At 46.4% G+C, this 14659-nt stretch overlaps 2 protein-coding genes across 2 annotated transcripts; one reads left to right on the top strand and one right to left on the bottom strand.

Annotated features, from left to right (window-relative positions):
- Positions 1-7428: 7428 nt before the first annotated feature.
- UTP3 (UTP3 small subunit processome component) lies at positions 7429-9647 on the bottom strand. Its single transcript, XM_069230767.1, has one exon. It carries the CDS (start codon positions 9527-9529, stop codon positions 8018-8020), a length of 1512 nt encoding a protein of 503 aa, XP_069086868.1. The 5' UTR covers positions 9530-9647; the 3' UTR covers positions 7429-8017.
- Positions 9648-10716: 1069 nt separating this feature from the next.
- On the top strand, positions 10717-14191 carry HERC4 (HECT and RLD domain containing E3 ubiquitin protein ligase 4). Its single transcript, XM_069230768.1, has one exon. The coding sequence runs from the start codon at positions 10848-10850 to the stop codon at positions 13992-13994; it is 3147 nt and encodes a 1048-aa protein (XP_069086869.1). The 5' UTR covers positions 10717-10847; the 3' UTR covers positions 13995-14191.
- The last annotated feature ends 468 nt before the right edge of the window (positions 14192-14659 follow it).

The raw sequence follows: 14659 nt of genomic DNA, 5'->3' as shown, positions 1-14659 counted from the left end.
GAAATGTTGCAGTTGCTGGAAGAAGCCGGAGAAACAATGTTGCAAAGTGGAGTCGTCATTGGAGGTGCAGATTGTCGGTTCCTGGAGGTTCCAATCACAGCCCCGGTGACCAGAAGATGAAGTAAACAAAGCAGAGTAGTCCTGCTGGAATCTTGCATGTTAAATCTGAGGAGGCACCATGGAGGGAGACCATAAATAGCCCAGGAAGGGGGATTGGGTCACCTAGAAGGGTGACCACCTATCAGGAAGGGGCTGCGACATCAAATGCCTGACCTGGCCAGTCAGATGCTCCCAGAGGCCTCTGCCCACCTTGGATTCAAGATGGCAGACTCAAGTGGCCACCTGGAAGAGCTCTGGGCACCACCCCTGGGGTGGTGATGGACAGTGAAGTGGTCGCTCTCCTTTCTATTGTCCAGTTTCGCACCATAGCCGGGCCTGGGGGTCCCTGGACTAGTGCAAACTGGTTTATGCAAGGAGGGCACCAAATGTTCCCTTGAAAGCGCAGTGGCTTTGGGAGGCTACTGCTCCCAAGCCCTTTACACCTATTTCCAAAGGGAGAGGATGTTGCCTCACACTCCCAAAGTAAATCCTTTGTTCTGCCTCTTGGGCTTGAGCTGGTCAAGCTGTAGGTGGGCAGAAACCTGTCTATAGGATGGAAGTAGCACGGGCTCCCCAAGAAAATGCTGCAAACTGGTAGGAGCAAAGCTAGGGGTCCTCTCAGGAGCTCCCAGAGTGCATGGAATCACACCACTAATACTGGAAACAGTATTGGGATATGATGTCAACATGTTTGATACCAAACATGCCCAGGTTTGGAGTTACCATTATGTAGCTGGACACAGTGAAGTTCAAGGGTAAAATGGCATCCCCGCACTTGCGAAATCCTGGAAAATTGAGCTGCAGTTCATAACGGCACCTCTGCTCATGCAGGGGTGCCCTCACACACAAGTACTTGCACCCTGTCTTCTGGGCTAGGAGGGCCTACCATAGGTGTGATCTGTAGTGTCCTGAAGCGAAAGGGTGCATGCACCTTTTCATGCAAACTGCAATGGCAGGCCTGCAGACACATTTTGCATGGGCTCCCATGGGTGGCATAATACATGCTGCAGCCCATGGGGAACCCATGGTGCACCAATGCCCTGGGTACCTAGGTACCATATACTAGGGCCTTACCTGAGGGCACCAGTATGCCAATTGTGGGGTGTACTAAGTAAGGAACAACCAAATTTAGAGGGAGACAGCACAGCCACTGGGGTCCTGGTTAGCAGGATCCCAATGAATACAGCAAAATACACACTGACAGCAGGAAAAATGTGGGGGTAACCATGCCAATTCCTGCTGCTCCAGGATAAGGATAAAAAACGGAACATGGGAAAAGAGTGCAGATAAGGGGTCAACCTGTTGTTTTTTTGTAAACCATGCCCCAAATCTTTTTCCAACAGCTGTTGAACAACATCTTGGTGGAGGGGCACGGAGTTGCCAACATAACATTACAGACTTCACCCGGAAGGTCAAAAGCTGTCCACTGTAGGTGCTCAATCTCCACCGTGAAGGTGTAGCATTGACAGGTGTGAGTGGTAACCCTACCCTGCTGTTGCGACAGGAGATTCTTCTGAAGGCGCAGCCTAATCGGAGGACCGATAAACGAGCTCAGGATACCAGACTCTTCAAGCCCAGTCCCGAGCCATAAGGATGACATGGGCCCAGTCATTCCCAATCTTCTTGAAACCTGTGGGCACAAGTGGTATTGGCAGAAAGGCGTATAGGATGCCAGAGCTCCACTTGAGATGAAAAGCTTCTCTGAGTGAGAGCTATGTTGGAAACACCAGTCCACAGAACTGCTGACATTGCATGTTCTCAGTGGTGACAAACAGTTCTAACCACAACTCTCTCCCCCGTAGAAAAAGATCTTGCACCAACCCCGTTTGGAGACGGCATTCGTGGTCCGCTAGGCATCTTCAGATGAGATCATCTGCTCAGGCATTCAAAGAACCCACCCGGTGTTAAACCACATGTGAAATACCCTGAAGTTCCAGCAATGTTCAGTGGTGCAGGGCATCTTGGCAGAGGGGCCACGACCCCATCCCACCTGTCTGTTGCACACCCACATACCGGTGGTGTGGTCCATGAACAACAGCACTAGCCTTCCCCTGGTGGGAGGGTAGAAACAATTTAAATGCAAATTGGACTGCACTGAGCTCCAACAAGTTTATGTGGACTCCGGCTTCCACCAGAGATCTCTGATCTCCATCTCTCACAGATGGCTGGCCACATCACAGGAGTGATGCCTCTGTCACTGTCAGATGTGGTTAGGGAAAGGAGTCCGCCGCCTACCCAATCCCGGTCCTTCAACCACCACTGCAGATCATCTGCACTGCCCTCTGATAGCTGGACCATGTTGGATTATCCTGATGGTGAGCCCACTGGAACTTCAAGTCTCACTGCAGAGCTGGCATATGTCAACAGCCAGGTGTCAGCAGGATGAAGGAGGCCATGAAGCCTGGTAGCCTCCGTCAGCCTCTCCGAAACCCAGGATAGAGGTTGAAATACTGGTATCATAGCCTGAACATCCCGGACTCACTGTTTGGGAAGATACACCTGAAAATGCACTGTGTCCAGAATAGCGCCAATGATGGGGAGCATCTGAGAAGGGATAAGGTGTGACTTTGGCATGTTTATAGTGAACCTGTAGCGACTGCACGAGGTCTACCGTAGTCTGAAAGTGGGAGATGACCACCAGGGGCGAACTTGCTTTAACCGCCAGTTACTGAGAGAGGGGAAGACTGGTACCCTTGATTTCGGCAGATGAGCTGCAACCACCATCTCCTTAGTCAACACCTGACTGGTGCTGGTAAAGGCAAAGAAAGCACAGCAAACTGAAAGTGCTTGTGGCCTATCATGACCCACAGGTAATATCTGTGGACAGGCAGGATGGGAATGTGAAAGTATGAGTTCTGCAAGTCCAATACTACCATTGAGGATCCCAAGTCCAAGGCAAACAAGACTTGAGCAAGCACGGGCATTCTGAATTTCTTCTTTTTCAGGAAGCAATTGAGAGGGTCCAGTTTTAGAACAGGACGATGGCCTCCATCCTTCTTAGGTGCCAGAAGGTAGCACGAACAACTACAACCTACTTCTAATGTCTGCACCCTCTCTAAGGCTCCCTTGGCCAAGAGAGCCACCACTTCTTGGCGGAGTAATGAGATATGGTCCTCCGTCAGACTGTCGCAAGAGGGTGGCATGGAAGGAGAGGTAGTCACAAAGGGGACAGCACCCCCTTGTGGATAATCTGGGGAACCCATCCATCAAGATGCTATCGACCTCCAGCAGTCCAGGTGATGACATATCCTGCCTCCAACTGGATGCCCATGATGTTCAGAGGGCAAACTTAAGATGCTTGGAAGGGGGTAGTGAACTGGCCTGACCTCTGGCTACCAGACGCATGAGGTCTGTGGGTACTCCGTCCTTGGCCATGCAAGGGCTGGGAAGCCTGCAGGCTGTGGTGGCTAGGAGGGTAGCAACACAGCTGGAAGCCCCTTCCATGACCACAAAATGAGTGAACGGGAGACTAGGGTTGGTAAGGGGCCATGGGATGGCCCAAGGACCTGGTTGTAGCTTTGCTATCCTTGAAGCGCTACAGCGCTGAGTCACTTTGTCTCCAAAGAGACAGGAGCCATCAAAGTGCATGTTCATGAGCCAGGCCTGGACATCTCCTGAAAAAACAGTGGTTCTCAACCAGGCATGGCGTCTAAAGGCCATTGAGGATGAAACTGTTCTTCTTAGTGAGTCAGTTGTATCTAGCCCACAGCGTATTGCTAACTTATGCGCCTCCCTCCCATCAGCAATAGCTTGGGAGAGAATGGCTCAGGCATCCTCCAAGGCCATAGGCAGCACCTCCACCACCGAGTCCCAGAGCGAATGGGAATAAGCCCAAAAGTCTTGCGGTGTTCACAGACCACAGTGCCAGGCTGGCAGAAGAAAACACTTTCTTCCCCAAGTTATCCAGCCTCTTGGAGTCCCTGTCCGGTGGAGCAGTAGCCAATGCACCCCAGGATTTTCTCTGGAAGTGGAGGCTTGGACCACCAAGCTCCCCAAGGTGGGGTGATGGTTCAGGAAATTAGGGCTCCCCTGGGGGTGGGGGTGTTGGAATCGGGCAATTGTCCTATTAACAGGAGCCCCTGTGCAGTGCTTGGAACAAGCCCCCGAGTAGGACACCCATGAGGGCTTCATTAAACGGAGAAGCAGTTTAGAAGGGGTAACTCCCGGCTGATGCACCTTCTTCAAGACATTTGTCTTGACAGCTAAAGGGGGCAGCTGAATACCTAGAATCCACCACAGCAAAAGAAGCTCACTCGTCTGTAGTCAAAACAGTAGGAGAGACCAAGCCAGTATCTGGGGAGGTGTCCAGTCCACTGGCATCTGCTAATCCTCACACCAGGTGATCTTGGTGACATCTAGGGGCTGGTGTTCATCAGGGTCCAGTGGCCACTCCTAGTCATCCACAAGCCCTAGCCCATAGGAATAGGACACAGGCTCCAGCCTTGATGGAATGCCTCCCATCTGTGTCAGACAATGTCCATCCAGCTCTGTGTCAGAGTCGGGAATTAATATGAGGACAGTGGGGACAGTGGGTGCCGGTGCCACCAGTGACGTTGGCAGTGGAGCCAGTGCTGGGGAAGATCAAGGTGGCTCAATCGGCACCAGTCCAGTAGTGGGCCCTCCCAATCCTGCAGGGCCCAAAGGTGCCCCAGCAGGGACAGGCTGCCCAAATATGAGCTGCATGGAGTCATAAAACTAGAGAGGGGGTCATTCTGGCACATGGAAAGTCGTGGAGGTGTGGAGACAGGGCAGGCACAGGGTCAACCACAGAGCCAGTCTTGAATGCAGACTATCACTCGTCTTGTCAGATGACTTCAAGCGACAGGGCGAAATCAAAGATCTCTTCGACTTCTTGTTTGTTTTGTGCTTGTGGGACTTACCTGAACACCCATACAACTTCAAGTGCGTCAACAAGTACTTGGGAGTGGCTCTGCGACCAATACCGGGACCTTGGTCTCGACCACAATAGAAACGACCACACATTGAGATGCAAAGAGATTGAGGAACTGCTCCCTCAAGCCTTGGGATACATAGCGCAACATTCAACACCGGTCTTGGCGTTGTGGTCGCGTTCGAGGCACCAGAGGCAGACGGTGTGTGGTTCTGTCACCGACATTAGCCAGCGACAGGCACCACAGGGCTTGAAGCCAGCCTTCCTCATGGGCATCCCTGCACCACAGGGCTTGAAGCCAGCCTTCCTCATGGACATCCCTGCCACACCAGGAGACAGTCTCAATAATCTTCAACAAAAGGGTCCAAAAAAGCTCACTCAAAAAGTGACTGGCGTAGCTCTTCTCTGGTTCTACGCTGACTGGCTGAAAAATAACTCATTTCCAGCACCCAGGAAGCTACATGAAGCCAAATGATGCCAACCACCAGCGAACAGGTGTACTGCTCATTAAAAAAACAATTGGGTCCAATCTGTTGCCTGGGGAAAATTCTATGGTACAGAATCTGCAGCTAACAGGCTCTATTAGAAAAGGGTGATCTTATTAAGACACATACAGCAGTAGGGAACAAATTTAAAAACACGCTATAGCAAGTTAAGGGTCTGCTTAAGTACATGACAAATGGGTGTATGGCATAAACTACAAATGTAACACGTTTTAAGTAACATCATAAAAGAATGTGCATCTTTTTTCACCCCAAGACGATAAAAGCTGAGTCAGCTCCAACTGCACATCATCCAGGAAGACTTCCCTCACTGTATTAAAATATGAGCAGTACGTATAGTCAACCAAGCTAGTACAATTATCAAACTAGCTAGTAAGATGTGCTTTAAAATGAGCCATTACAATGACCTGTGGATGCAGGCTTGCTCTTGTCAAGTGGGTGCTCTCTGAAAGGAGGCGGGGAAATAGACGTGAGGAAGGATGGAGAAGCATCAAGCCAGGGGAACGAGGGAAGAAATGAGAGGCAACATAGGCCAGGAACGAATGTTAAGTTGTACGAAAGTGTATAGGAGGAGAGGAGAGAGAGGCAAGAAAGGGAAGAAAGATACGACAAAAGAATAAAAATATTGGGCAAGTAAAAAGGACAAGCAAGAGGAAAAAGAATGAAAGTCCAAGACAGAAAGGATCAGGATTAGGAAGTGCAGTAGGAAATAATGCAGGAGAGAAGACTGAAAGGTAAGGACAATAATAGAGAGGTGGGAGCTCTTATCAAGGCTAAACTGCAACTTTTTAATTTGGGTTCTAATGCATTCTTCGTGACCTGCTCATTGTGAGTAATTAGGTCAGTAACTGTGCTCTTACTGGAATCAGGATTTATTATATTTTTCAAACCTGCACAGCTTTTTGGGTTCACCAATGGCGTTCACCCCTGATACCACCGCAAACCGCAAGTAGGTAGAAACCACAAAAATAGGAAAAATATAACTAGTTCCTAGAAAACTGCGGTAATATGTGATTTTTTTTCACAACTCTGGCTAATACTTAATGCTGGGAAGAGTGTGAACTTAGCATAGAAAACATTTTGATAATGCCATTCATAGGAAAAATAATCCACATCCTTTCTTACGCAACACATTTAAAAAAAAAAGTTACATTTTGCCTAGTTTCTCTGTGCCTTCCAAGGGAAACCCTCAAATCCTTGGTACTTTTAGAATTCACAACATGTAGAACAGAACAGCAAATTTAGCCTGGGTACCTTACCTAGAAAAAACCTTATGAAGGTTTAAGCAAGAATTACCTCAAACATCAAGAAAGAAGCTCAGCAGGGAGGAGTTGGGGGCACGGGTAGCCTTGGCACTTAAGGGGTTATTGTACGAAAGAAAATGAAGGTCTTTCCTTTAATTGTTTATCACTATAATGTACATACAGAACGAGAAACAAAAGTAACTGTAAAATAATGAAATCCAGTGTGTGATCCCTGCAGAGGTCAAATGGACAGGTACAAGGCAATTCACAGACATCCTGAGTTGGCCACAAACCAACGCTCCTAGGTTACATTTAGATGTATGACTCTACATGTGACCTCGGAATCTGGGGACAAAACTTGGAGTGGTATACAAAATTGGTCCCAACCCTCTCTCCTTCTGAACCCTTCACAACTAAAAACAATACTCCATAGGAGGCCTCCAGACAAAAAAACACACCCCTGATGAGGTCCCCATAACAACGTAATGATCCAGATAAGGAAACAGCGATGCGTATACTGGAATTTTAAGTGAAGTTAAGCGGATCACAAATATCCCTTTCTGCTGAACCATACTTTGTTTACTGAGACTAAATCACACATCCCTTAAAGTCAGGCAAGACTCTGACCATGTTACTGTCGCCTACCAGATAAAATTACAGCTCTAAGAATTATCAAACAATACATATCCACAACAATGAAAAGTTTTATTCTGGAAAAATTTGACAATGCTGTTGTTTAAAAAGCCATATTCAAAATGCATTTCCTTCTCCAAAGTGTATGCTAGGAAATTATTCTCATGTCCATTTCAAATAGAACAAGAACAGATGCAACACAGCAAGCTCATACCTGAAGGGAAAGACCAGTGGTTAGTCTTCTTCGGAATTACATGGTAAATAAACACATTAAGTGTATAATTTTGTTTTTATCAGTTTAACAAAAAGTGGTCAGATATTTTCAGTTTGAATGGAAAACTGTTTTGGGCGAATGCAGGCTATATATACTTCTTTCACAAGCACTCTGCGGATTATCGTCACATATTCCCCAAGGATCACTATGGACTGGACCCCACCAACATTTGGATGTTTTAACGCCTGATGTCCACTTTAAGTTACTAACGCAAGACCATGTGAAGAATGCCTTACCTCAAACTACATCAATATTAAACAAGACTGTCATTATTTTATAGACGCTAGCCACTGAAAAAAATGACTAGCAAATGTAAACTGAAAAACAGTCCAAAATGAGGCTCAATATTGCCCGCAGGTAAACCAAAGGCTTGTTATTTAAGTTTGATACTTTTCTTAATCCCAGCGCGAATGCCAGACAGTTCTCCAGAATATCGTGTCTCTTCTTTACGAACTTCACGGACCTGGCCCTTACGGCGAATCTTGGCACGGCGGAACTTTTCCCGGTGCTTGACTCTTGGATTGCGATCAATCTTCTTCCTCTTAGGGGTTAGTCCTTTGTTCTTTGCAATTTGATATGTAATTGCACGCTTTGCATCTGGGGCCAAGTCGTCTGCTTCTGCACTGTAATCCTCAGCGAGGCTATCCACCTTGTTTCTCTTGCGCTTTACCATCTTCTCCATCTCGTTGTAGTATTGTAAGGCAGCTTCATCGTCTAGATCAGAATTGTCTGCTTGGTTTGTTGAGGTCAGTTTAGGAGAAGTTTTCTTTGGAGGCTTGTGTTGTGTCTTTTGTAACGGGTTGGCAGAGTTGCTTAAAGCAGATTTAGAGTCATTCACGACTGCATCTTTATTACTAACAACTCTATTAAGAAGCAAATCCATTTCTGAAGACAGCCGATGATCCACAACCCCCATGTCATTTATAAGGTTTCTATAGGATAGCAGTCTTTCAATGACAGGGTGGCCCTGAACTGGAATTCTCTTTGCTTTGAGAACTAAATAGAAACTAATATTTGTGCAATAGTTCAAGTAAAGCTGATACTTGGTTTGAATGTAATGGCTGCCTGGGCCAGTTGGGATTAAGCCCTTTTTCACCATCTGGACAAGTGGCTTGAGGTTCTTCTCAAGTTCTGTTAACTTAGCCTTCAAATCTTCAAGAAGCTCCATTAATTCTGGTGACTCCTTTTTTAGCATCTTCAGTTTTTCCTTCTCAGACATTTTCTTCAAATTCTTCTCAATTTTTCGACCAGCTGTTTTTTCCTTCTGTGGGAAGGCCTGCAGGAACTCAAGGCCATAGTCGTCCTCGTCGAGGTGTCCTGCCAACCGTTTCTGGATACGCTGGGCCTCTGCCTCCTCCTCCTCGGCCTCTGCGTCTTCTTCCTCCTGGCTCACACCTTTCTTCTTGCGGTCACCATAATCTGTGTCATAGTACAACTTCTTTTTCTGCCCCCAGGCCAGCTCATTGGGCATCTCGTCATGCGGTCTCTCTTCAAGGTCACTTTCCATGGACTCCCGTTCCTCCGCATCCTCTTCCTTGTGTCTCGCTGCTTTGCCACGACTAACCTTTTTCTTGAGTCCGCTAGGCAGCTCCATAGGCAGGTCCTCTTCTAAGTCACTCGCAGCAGAATCTGACTCGTCCTCATCATCCTCAGTATCAAGCGCCATCACTTCATCATCTTCAGACATGGCATCGTCACTCTGAAGTTGGACCCCAGCAGCAAGAAGGCTGGCCGTTCTGTCTTCGTGGAACTTGTCCACATTGTCGAGATAATACTGTGAAGAAGTGTCCCTGGAAGACGGCACCGCTGCATGTGCATCGGAGTCATCGTCGTCCTCGGGGCCCTTACGGACTTTAGGGACACGAGACCTCTTGGGTTTAGCCATTGGCAATCGCTCAGTGGAAACCGCTTACTGCAGCTAATCTCTCATGTGCACGAAAGCCGCAAGTAAGAGAACGATTATGGTGCGACGGAAGTGAAGTTTGGCCGGAAGTACAAATGATTAGTATAGCTCGGACGAGACGCTAACCGTCTGTGCGAACTTGTTCACTTCCAGTCCCCCGGCACAGTCCAGAGATTTTTAGTGAACTGTCATCTTGAAAATATGCTAGTTTTCAAACGAACCAACGAAAGTGACTAAATAATACTAAATAAAAAGAGCAAACAAAAACTATAATTTAAATAATATAATTTTTTCTTATAAATGCTACTTGACTACTCAGTTGTATATCGTTTTTATAATATGTAATCGTTTAGCAAGATCACAGATCTCTCTAATTAGTGGATGGTATTATTAAAAAATGTTTTGATCGGCGTACCTTAAACATAAAATTGACTCTAGTTAACATAGATGGCTGCCACGTTTACTTCCGCGGTGACGTCTTATTTTGTCTTGTCCTCTTTCCATTTCTCAGAAAGGAAGTGAGCGACTGCTACGAAGGGTAGTAGGCAGAGATTTGAATGAGTCTCCTAGAGGAAGCCATGTTAGGCAAGTGATGTCTTTCTTGTGGGGGCCATGTCGGAGGTGCATGGATTTCATTTACTTAAGGAGACAACACGACGAATATGGACACGTTCTGTGTATCATGTAAACTAACTAAATTTGTTGCACACTAATATTTCTTGGCTACCCGATAGGGACCAGGCTTGAATCAAGAAAATCGTGCTGCCGCACGAGCAGCACAGGTCTGGAAGCACAGACAGTGGTAGGGATGCTATTGTGGTCACCTGTGCCGTTCTTAGGGTATGTGTTTCGACTTCGTTAGTCCTTTTACCGTCTTGCACAGCCTTCCCCTGTTCATAAAGACCATTTGTATTACTATTTGCCCATTTTTTATTACTTTGCGTCCTTTCCCTTTTGTTTCAAGGGTTAGTGGCATCAACACTGTGCCGAAATATTGTCTCATCCTTTCTCTCTGTATTTCCTAAAGAGCATTTCCGTGGGCCGCGGCGGTAGTTATCTTCGTAGCGTTGTTGTGTTTTCTTTCAGTCATATATCTGACAGCTGCGAGTCCTCCCTCGCTGTCAGTGGTTCTCCAGCGTCTTTCGTCTCATCGCATGACCTGGTGGCAGTACATTTCTCGGTTCTTCCAGCTCCTCCTCGGTGTTGATGGCTCTGCGGAGTCTTTTCTCTCTGTTCATGAAGTGTAGAAGTCTGACACAGGAAGTTTAAGTCTCGCTGGGGCTTGAGTAGAGCTGGCGGAATGCTGTGCTGGGGCAATGCCTCCTACGGGCAGCTGGGTCTGGGTGGCACAGAAGATGAGATAGTGGCCGAGCCCAGGTCTTGCCCCTTCTTCCAGAACAGGAAAGTATCAGGTGTCGGCTGTGGCCGAAGGCACACCGTCTTTGTACTGGATGATGGCACGGTCTATACCTGTGGCTGCAACGACCTGGGACAGTTGGGCCATGAGAAGACGCGGAAAAAACCTGAACAGGTGTCGGCTCTGGATGCTCAGAATATCGTGGCAGTGGCATGCGGAGAAGCCCACACATTGGCCCTGAACGACAGAGGCCAGGTGTTCGCCTGGGGACTAGCTGCGGGTGGGCAACTTGGTTTCCCAGGCACGGAAGAGCCGGTTCGAGTGCCCAGAAACGTTAAAAGCTTAGCAGACGTGCCTGTTGTACAGATCGCTTGCGGTTGGCACCACTCCCTTGCTCTCAGTAAGACGAGTGATGTGTACTCTTGGGGCCAGAACAAGTACGGCCAGCTCGGTTTGGGCCCTGAAGCCAAAAATCAGACAGCGCCGCAGCTTGTGAAGTCGTTATCGGGAATACCTTTTTCTCAGCTGGCTGCTGGAAGTGGTCACAGTTTTGCATTAACCTTGTCAGGGGCTGTCTTCGGATGGGGGCGCAACAAGTTTGGACAGCTGGGCCTGAGCGATGAGGTTGATCGCTATGCGCCTGCCCTTCTGAAGTCGCTGCGGTCGCAGAAAATCATCTTTGTCTCGTGCGGAGAAGACCACACAGCTGCACTGACAAAAGAAGGCGGTGTCTTTACATTTGGAGCTGGGGGGTACGGCCAGCTAGGCCACAACTCATCCAGCCATGAAGTGAACCCACGGAAGGTCTTTGAGCTTATGGGAAGTGTTGTCACCCAAGTTGCTTGTGGAAGACAGCATACTTTAGCATTTGTACCATCCTCTGGTCGAATCTATTCATTTGGATTGGGCGGTAATGGTCAACTAGGGACTGGAACAACTAGCAACAGGAAGAGTCCCTTTACAGTGAAAGGGAACTGGGTTCCATTCGCAGGACAGTACCCAGCTCCAACAGAAGAAGGCACATTTTGCGTAAAAAGAATTTATTCTGGTGGCGATCAAAGTTTTTCTCACTATTCAGTTCCACCAAACATCTCGCCCCCGGATGACTTCAGAATTTTAGACCCTTGCAGACAAATTTGGACACTGAACGATACTCTCATTGGGAGGTGGCTGACATTTTTGCCTGGAAGACTTCCTGCAGATATAGTTAATGAGATACAAGGGATATTTTCGTCGGCCGGCTGTCTAAACGGAAGTTTTCTTGCAGTTGGTAATGATGATCACTACAAAACCAGCGCAAAGTTCTCTGGGGTGGACATGACGGCTGCTCGGCTGTTATTTCACAAGCTCATCCAGCCTGACTGCCCGCACATATCTCAGCAAGTGGCTGCCAGTTTGGAAAAGAACCTTATACCAAAGCTAACTAGTTCCTTACCAGACGTCGAGGCAATGAGATTGTATCTGACACTTCCAGAGTGTCCTCTTCTTACGGATGTGAATAATTTTACAACATTGTCTATTCCTTTTGGATCCGCTCTGGTGAATCTTGAGAAAGCCCCGTTGAAAGTGCTTGAAAATTGGTGGTCCCTTTTTGAGCCACCATTGTTTTTCAATTTAGTGCAGCTGTTCAAGGATGTTGTGGTTCATCTAATGAAACTTTCTAAAATTGGCATTCCTGTTTCTGAGAGACTAATCTTCAATAACTTGCTCCACACTGCTCTAAGGGTTTTGGAAATTCTGCATAGAGTAAATGAAAAGGCAGGGCAGATTGTGCAGTATGACAAGTTCTATATTCATGAATTGCAAGATTTTATCGACATAAGAAATGACTACATCAACTGGATTCAGCAGCAAGCATTTGGAATGTTGCCAGATGCCCACCTTACAATTTGCACATACCCCTTCGTTTTCGATGCCCAGGCAAAGACCACACTCCTGCAAACGGATGCTGTCCTCCAAATGCAGATGGCCGTTGACCAGGCTCACCGGCAAAACTTTTCATCATTTTTCCTCCCTGTTGTGGAGTCAGTGAATCCATGTCTCATTCTGATTGTGCGTCGTGAGAACATCGTGGAAGATGCTGTTGAGGTTCTAAGGAAAACAAAAAATATTGACTACAAAAAACCCATGAAGGTTATTTTTGTAGGGGAGGAAGCTGTTGATGCTGGTGGTGTCCGAAAGGAGTTTTTTCTCCTCATTATGAGAGAATTGTTGGACCCCAAATATGGAATGTTTAAATATTATGAAGAATCTCGGCTCATCTGGTTTTCTGATCAGACTTTTGAAGACATTGATTTGTTCCACTTAATCGGTGTTGTCTGTGGACTAGCAATTTACAACTTCACCATTGTCGATCTCCACTTTCCTTTGGCACTGTACAAGAAATTATTGAACAAGAAACCAACGTTAGATGATTTGAAAGAACTCATGCCAGATGTCGGCAGAAGCATGCAGCAGTTACTGGATTACCCAGAAGATGACATTGAGGAGACATTTTGTCTGAATTTTGCCATTATGGTTGAATATTTTGGTGCCACTGAAGTGAAAGAGCTGATCGCCAATGGTGTTAATACTCCTGTTACTAAAGAAAACAGACAAGAGTTTGTGGATGCATATGTCAACTACGTGTTCAATATATCCGTGGCATCACAGTTTCATGCATTTTCTCAAGGCTTTCACAAGGTGTGTGGGGGTAAAGTACTACAGCTCTTCCAACCCAACGAATTGCAGGCCATGGTAATTGGAAACACAAATTATGACTGGAAGGAGCTGGAAAAACACACGGAGTACAAAGGCGAATACTGGGCAGAGCACCCAACAATTAAAATCTTTTGGGAAGTTTTTAACGAGTTGCCGCTTGAAAAGAAAAAGCAGTTTCTGCTGTTCATGACTGGGAGTGATCGTATCCCAATTCTTGGGATGAAAAGTCTTAAACTTGTTATACAGTCAACAGGGGGAGGGGAAGAGTACCTTCCAGTGGCCCACACATGCTTCAATCTCCTCGATCTTCCAAAATACAAAGACAAACTCACTTTGAAACGGAAGTTGATACAAGCAATAGACCACTATGAAGGTTTCAGTTTAGTCTAACCGTTTCGAATTCAGATGCTTATAATGGCTATTCATAATGACGTGAGCGCATTAGGAAAAGAACATTCCTAATGATTTTTTTTCTTTGTGATTTTTCTTGAGGTAACCAAGTAACAACCTTCATTGAGGGTAACAAACGTTTTGCGGTGATGGACACAAGTAATATATTAAATAAATGCACATAAAGGAAGAACAAATCCTAGTTTTTGTAGTATTGTATAAATGGCACGATCTTCTGACAACCTTTGCTTGATTCAGTAGTTGGGCCTAAACCCCCTTGCAATTTTGGTGATCTTTTCTGTAGTGTTAAGGGCCATTTTTGTCCTTTATTTTTACTTTGGTACTATATTTTTTTATTCTTTTATTAATAAGGTGGATTGAGCTTTGGATGTTTCCAAATATAAAATGTTATTTTTAGGATCACAATTACAAAATGACATATAGTTTTTGCATAGATATACAGCGTCGATTGTAACATGTTAAGATATGTTTCGCAAATGTGTATCTTTTCTCGGTTTGCTAGTTCATTTTTTTTTTCTGCTATGGTTGATTTTGCTCATGGTAACTATGAAGGTGATCCATTATCTTCGTGTGTCGTGGTGGGGAATGGTACGCTCCTTCCAGATAGTTCACATTCCTGCGACCAGTTCACCGTGTCTAAGCTA

This window comes from Pleurodeles waltl, chromosome 4_2 (genome assembly GCF_031143425.1).
Source record: "Pleurodeles waltl isolate 20211129_DDA chromosome 4_2, aPleWal1.hap1.20221129, whole genome shotgun sequence".
Taxonomy (NCBI): Eukaryota; Metazoa; Chordata; class Amphibia; order Caudata; family Salamandridae; genus Pleurodeles; species Pleurodeles waltl.
Note: the sequence above shows the minus strand (reverse complement) of the source record. Positions and strands in the feature narration are given on the sequence as shown.

Bases quoted from the DNA above. Each gene is read 5' to 3' on its own strand.
- HERC4 (XM_069230768.1), top strand. From the start codon at position 10,848: ATGCTGTGCTGGGGCAATGCCTCCTACGGGCAGCTGGGTCTGGGTGGC.
- UTP3 (XM_069230767.1), bottom strand. From the start codon at position 9,529: ATGGCTAAACCCAAGAGGTCTCGTGTCCCTAAAGTCCGTAAGGGCCCC.